At 55.4% G+C, this 6,622-nt stretch overlaps 1 protein-coding gene across 1 annotated transcript; it reads left to right on the forward strand.

Annotated features, from left to right (window-relative positions):
* Positions 1 to 4,223: 4,223 nt before the first annotated feature.
* CAMP (cathelicidin antimicrobial peptide) lies at positions 4,224 to 6,254 on the forward strand. Its single transcript, XM_053669396.1, has 4 exons — positions 4,224 to 4,535; positions 5,164 to 5,271; positions 5,416 to 5,487; positions 6,084 to 6,254. The coding sequence occupies exons 1-4, from the start codon at positions 4,335 to 4,337 to the stop codon at positions 6,195 to 6,197; spliced, it is 495 nt and encodes a 164-aa protein (XP_053525371.1). The 5' UTR covers positions 4,224 to 4,334; the 3' UTR covers positions 6,198 to 6,254.
* Positions 6,255 to 6,622: the final 368 nt, after the last annotated feature.

A 6,622-nucleotide genomic window follows, 5' to 3' on the forward strand; every position in this document is an offset into this window, starting at 1 on the left:
TATAGCACAGTTAGTATTTTAGCCCTGAGCAGAGGACAGGGCAGATGCCTGTCCGCAATAGAATGGGTAAATGGAGGCCCTTTCACTCGGATGACTCACAACTGATGCTGACATCAGCCAGACACACAAACGGACGTGCTATTTAATTCCATTGATATAAAGTTTTAAAAGATGAAAAACCTTGGGGAGGGGGCAGGGAGGACTGGTTGAAAGAGGGTGAAGGGATTAGTCAAAGAACATGTGTGCGTGGCCTGTGGACATGGACAACGGTGTGGGGATTGCCTGTGGGAGCGGAGGGGTGCAGGGGTCTGGGTGGAGGGGGACAATGGGGGGAAATTAGAACCACTGGAATGGCATAAACAATAAAATATTTAAATTAAGGAAAAATGAGAAGTCCTGCTATTTAATTCTTGGTGATAGAAGTTAGGGTGCTAGTTATGTTTGGGGGCGGTAACTGGAAAGCACCATGAAGAGGACTTTTGGGAACTGGTCACATTGTTTCCTGATCTGGGTGCAGGTTGCAGGAATGTGTTCATCTTGTGGAAATTCATTGAGCTGCATGGACACCAATGGTTTATTTGCTCGTCTGTATATTTCACTGAAATCTTTGCAATTAATAGTAAAAGAGCCCTGGCTGATGTGGCTCAGTGGACTGAGCATAGACCTGCAGACCGAAAGGTTGCCGGTTCGATTCCCAGTCAGGGTACATGTCTGGGTTGCAGGCCAGGTCCCCAGATGGGGGCGTAAGAGAGGCAATCAATTGCCGTTTCTCTCGCACATTACGTTTCTCTACCTCTCTTTCTCCCTCCTTTCCCTTAAGAAATAAATAAAAATCTTGAGAAAAATATGATAATAAAACAACTTCCCAGGGCCTCACTTGATGCTCCAGCTATATTCCTTCCCTTCACAGTAAAAAAGTTGTCTCTAATTTCTCTCCTCTCATTTCCTCCTGAACCCAATCAAGTCAGACATTCAACCCCCCTACTCCACAGAAACAGCCTTTGGCAAGCTCTCCAGGGATCTTTATTTTGCTGGATCCAGTGACCAAGTCACTCGCCACTTCTTACTCTGGCTGGGATACAGACGACCATTTCCTTCTAGAAACACTGGCTTTGCCTGACTTCCAGTCAAGCTTTCTCTGGGTCTGCCAGAGCCATTCAGCCCCTCAAGAGGGGGCCCCAGGCATAGGGAGAGAGAAGAGCTTTGGGGCCCTCGGGTAAGCTGTCTGGGGCCCTACGGTCCTGTGTTCCCAGCGGCAATACAGAGCCTGGCTCGGAAGGAAAAGGAGAAATGCTTGAAGAGTGATCGACAACTAAGAATTTGAATGTTATCCTGCAACCAGGGGCTTTAGACAGGCCTCTGAGAAGACATCCACCCTCCTCCTCCCTCCCTCCCCCCCTCGGAAAATGGACTGGACTTATGGCTTGGGGCAGTGAGGCAGGTCCCTAGTGTCCCTTTTCTCTTCTGAAAAGGTTGAGGACTTTTCCGTCCACTTCCCCCTGGCAAGTATTGGCGTAGCTCCCAAGGAGGCCGCCAGAGGGCACTTGTTTCCCAGCACCAGATTTTCTGGAAAGAAGTGAGGAATGCTGGGAGAAAAGACAGCTGTCACGGAGGGACTTGGACTGGGAGCTGAGCACAAGTGAAAAACTGAATGCAGGACAGGGATGCAAGCTGCAGCCCAGGGAAAAAGTGCTTCCTATTTTTATATTTAATATATTGTAATAATCATGTATCACGTCACATGGGAATTATCAGTGTAATCACTTTCTAAGTTATATAAATGACCAATCGCTATGTAGCACACCTGAAACTGATATAATATTGTATGGCAACAATAATTTAAAAATTATATAGAAAACAAGAAACACTGGCGTCACCCCAGTTATTGAGGATCTGTCTCTGGAGCCTTTTGCACCATGGGACACACACAGGGGCCAGGGCCCCACACTGTGTCCTTTGTCTCTGCTGACCCTTCAGCTTAGATGTCAGCTTCCTTACCACTCTGGGTTTTTTTAAGGTTTTATTTATTCACTTTCAGAAAATTGGAAGGGAGGATACAGAGAAGATGAGAAATGTTCATCACTTGCCTCACACATGCACCTCAATCAGGGAGGGACTGGACCACAACCCAGAAATGAGCTCTGACCGGAAATGGCACTGGGGCCAAGCCCAACCAACACAGCGACCTGGCCAGGCCTTGCCCACTCTTGGTCTCCGTCTCACCCCCTCAAGAAACAGGAGAAATGACCTCCTTCAGTCAAACACCCAGAGGCCTGAGAAAAACACAACAGAGGAGTAGCGAGAACACATCGAGGGTCCAGTGTCCCTCAGAGTTCTGACCCTCCTCACACCAGTCTAACGGGCCCCGATGTGCAAGCGCCCAATTGATCAAGAACCCACTGGGGCAACGTCTGGGATGTGAAACCAGGTTGCACACAGACCCATTTCTCCTTCCTTCTCCCAGGGCTGAGTGCGCAAGAGGCCACAAAATCAGGCTGCCACCTTCCAAGGGGCCCTGTCCAAGTGCCCAAGAGTCCCACAGGCCCACAGAGGCCAAAGGCTTCCCCACGCCCACATGGTCATTCATTGCACAGGAGAGCTGGGCCTGGAATTTTCCTCCTGGCCTCTGGACCCCTCTATCACTTGGGCCCATTATCCCCCCAGGGGTGCTCTCTCCCCCTCCCAGCTCCAGCCACCCCAGCCTCATGGCTCAGTGAGAGCACTGAACAGGGAGTCATGGGGTCAGATCAGTGGGCACCTCCCGAGACTATGGCAGCAAGGAAGAGGAGGTTGGCATGTCGGGGTGCAGTCAGGGTTGGTGCACAGGCTGAAGGGCCTGCCAAGCAGAGGATTCAATGAGCAGGAGGCTCCCAGGGAACTGAGTGGGGGTGTGTGTGTGGCGGCCACATACCTGGGGTGGGCAGGCTGCAGGGGAGGGCAATGAGGAGCCCATGTCAGCCGGCCCTGATGCCAGCCTGCAGGGTGTGGGCTCCAGAAGGTTGGGGGCAAAATGGCCAAATCAGAGTTTGAAGGAGGCCCAGACCATGGCCTGGAAGCAGACTGGGTTCTGGGGAGAGCCTGGAACTCGGAGGAGGTACACCTAAGGGGACGGAAGATGGTGGTAGGGGACAGGACAGGGGCATTGGCAGAGGTGGGAAGGGACTGTCCCCAGGAGGAATGAGGGACAGGCAGCTTCTCTCAGCCTTCCATCCCAGGGCTTGTGCACCGGGCACCTGCCAAACAACAGCAGGCCAGCCCCCTGGGCACCACCATGGCTAATCTGGGAAGTCCTGAACTCAGAGATGCAGACCAGCTGTCATCTGTCCCTGGTAACTGGTGTCCTGAGAGAGGGTGTCCCCCGGCGGGAGGTGACACCTGTGTGAGGCCTGGGAAGAGAAGCAGCCCAGGATGGCCCTGGGCACATCCTCCGTGTGCAAGGAAACGTCCTGGGGGAGACCAAGAAGGAGCTGCCAGGGAGGGAGGAGGGAAACCAGGGGAGGGGCCTCAGGGAAGGATGGGAAGTTTCAGGAAGACAGAGGGGCCGCCAGCAGCTGGGGAGATAAAGACGGGCCTTGAGTGGCCACTGTCTCCAGTGAGGGCTGGCCAGCCAAGAGTGGCTTTGAGTGTGACAGCAAAGAAGTGGGAGTATAGTTGTGGACTGGCCTGCCTCAGGCATAGGCTGGGGAGGGGCCAGGACAACAGGCCACATCTGGTGGGGGCTAGGGACATTTTCAGACGAGAGAGCAGTGGAGAAGAGCCCAGGAGAGGGGGCAGGTGTCCCCAAGCCTCTGAACTGACTGAGGGCTGGGTCTAGAGCAGGATAGAGTGGCCTTGGAAGCCTCCCTCGGGACTGGCTGGGCGGGTAAGGCTGCAGATGGAGCTGGTCACTGCCATTCACTCATCAGCCTGACCTGGGAGCCTGCTGGGTGCTGGGCAGGCCTGGGAGGAAGACTTGCTGGCGAATTCACTACACGATGCTGACTCCGAGCTGGTTGCAGTGGGGAGAACCCATGTCTGTGCCTGGCTCCCTTCCTCTCTTCTGGAAATTTCAACTCTCTTGAGCAACCCTGGCTGAAACTGCCCCAAGGGGCCCAGGAGAGGCTGATATGTTGTCAGGGAGATGGAGAAACCATTGCTTCAGGTTGCACATGGGGCAGGCCTCGACCAGGGTCCAATGAGACCCCTGAGGCAAGCGTGGAGCTGAGGAAAGTGGAGCCCACACCTGGCAGGTGGCCAGTGATGGGGCAGGTCAGGAAGGCTCCTGGTGGGGCTGTTGCAACTGACCCAGGCATAAAGGAGGGTCACTCAGGCCAGGAGGAGGCAGATTGGGGACCATGGAGACCCAGAGAGACAGCCTTCCCTGGGGACGCTGGTCACTGTGGCTACTGCTGCTGGGCCTGGCCGTGCCTCCAGCCGCTGCCCAGGTCCTCAGCTACAATGAGGCTGTGCTCGCTGCTGTGAACGGCTTCAACCAGCGCTCCTCGGAACCTAGTCTCTACCGCCTCCTGGAGCTGGACCAGCAGAGGCCTGATGCAGTGAGTTGGGGGGATACCTGGGGGGGAGGCTCTGGGCCAGCCAGGGGGGCCCCACTGCCACTGCCTTTGCTCACACAGGACCTGTGGTCGGGGAGGCACTCCTCCCTTTCAGTGCCACCCACCTCTTCCAGGAGAAAGACCTTCCTGAGCTGTGTCCCCTGCCAGATGACAGCCCCCTCCCTTAGAATCTATACCGTGCAAAGAGCTGCCCCTTCCACACGCCCACTCATGCTTCAGGGACTCCTGCCAGTTCCAGGAAGAGGAATGGGGTCACTGGGTCTGGATGCGACCTCCCTGCTTCCAGTTCCCTCTGCTCTTGCTTGTCTCCCACACAGGGATGGCCCCGCTCAGCCCCGGGTTCCCTGTGACAATCTCTTTTCTCCAGGAGGCCTCTGGGTTCCCTCAGTCCCCAGAGTTTGTGTGAGGTCCTCTCCTGCACTCTGTGTGCCAGGGGAGGGCAGCAGTGGGGTCTGTCCTGCTCACCTCTGTCCCCCAGCACCCAACAGAGTGCCAGGGACACAGTAGGAGCTGTTGTCTTGTCTCTTGTCTTCATGGGGAGTCAGGATGACAGATCAGAGAAGACAAGCTGGTGCCCAAACCTCGTCTCCCCACTCTCACTTCCGGCCAGGACGACAACCCAGACACCCCGAAGCCTGTGAGCTTCACAGTGAAGGAGACCGTGTGCCCCAGGACGACGCAGCTGCCACCAGAGCAGTGTGAATTCAAGGAGAATGGGGTGAGGCTGGGGCTGAGAGCCCAGGGTGCCTGCCACCCAAGACGCTGAGCAATAGGCATTTGGAGAACAGTTCCAGACACTTGGGGTGAGCCCGGAGGGTTAAAGCACAGACATTCCAGTTGTACCTCAATCCTCTCTTTTCAGCTGGTGAAGCAGTGTGCGGGGACAGTCACCCTGGGCCGGGCCAATGGCTACTTTGACATTAATTGCGTGGCGGTGAGTGGCCCCTTCTGTGTGTAGGGGCCCATGGCTGGTTGTGCATGGAACATCCTATGGACCCATTAACCAGTGCTCCATCCAGGGCCCAGAAACCCCCTGCCCGGGGCCCCTCCCTCACCTGAGCCCCAGGTCTGCAGGACCGGCTCTGCAGTCCCTGAGAGCAGTGCTGCCCACAGTGTGGCCTCCCCTGGGGAGGATGAGGAATGCCCATTCTCAGGCCCCACTCACACTTGCTGACTCCCACTCTAGGGTGGGGCCCAGCAATCTGCATTTAAGAAGACTTCCTGCAGATTCTGATTCCTGCTGAAGTTTGAGAGCCACTGACTTAGAGATGAGTGCTCAGCCCAAGATCCACTCAGTGCTGCTGGGATGGGCTGAGTGACCTTGGGAAGCCACTAGTCATCTCTGGGCCTCAGCTTCCTCTTCTCTTGAAGGGTGTAGGGATTTAACCACATGTTCCGAAGGTGACTGCCAGAGGGTGAACTAGGGCCCCAAGGCTCCTGGGGTGGCCCAGGAAAGGGGTGTCCAGGTGGGAAGGGGTCCTGACCCTGGGTCCAGCCCCCACTAGTTACCTATTTCTTCCTTGTGCACAGATTAAGAAGGTCGGACTGGGCAGCAAGGTGCAAAATATTGTCGATAAGATTAAGACAATTGGCAGAAGAATCAGAGATTTTTTTTTTAATCTATTTCCCAGGGGGGAGTCCTAAAGGCCTGTATTGCCCTGGCTCCAAATCCTGGATTGAAAAATAAATTCTTGTGAAAGCACCTTTCTCCAGGCTCCCGTTTCACTTGTCTTGCTTTCCCACACTTACTACTCAGGGAGGGCTCACCATGCGCGCTAGTGTGGGCAAAACACAGGCTCGGGCGGGGCGGCAGTTCCACCCTGTAGGACATGCGGTGAGGCAGCGGCCAAGGGGCCAGGACAGTGGCTCATTCTCACGGTCACCCTGCACTGGGCCTCCCATCCCTCCCGCCTTCCTCCTTGAGTACCTAGTAGGCACTTAAGGGATGGACTCAGTGTGCAACTCTGCTGGGGATGCTGCTGAGCTGTCCCTGCTCACACACAGGTGACCCTGGGGGGGGCACCAGTCATGTGTTAAACACTAACAGGGATGCAGTTCACTCTCGTGGC

This window comes from Artibeus jamaicensis, unplaced genomic scaffold (assembly GCF_021234435.1).
Source record: "Artibeus jamaicensis isolate MK-2021 breed Jamaican fruit bat unplaced genomic scaffold, CSHL_Jam_final contig_519, whole genome shotgun sequence".
Classification (NCBI taxonomy): Eukaryota; Metazoa; Chordata; class Mammalia; order Chiroptera; family Phyllostomidae; genus Artibeus; species Artibeus jamaicensis.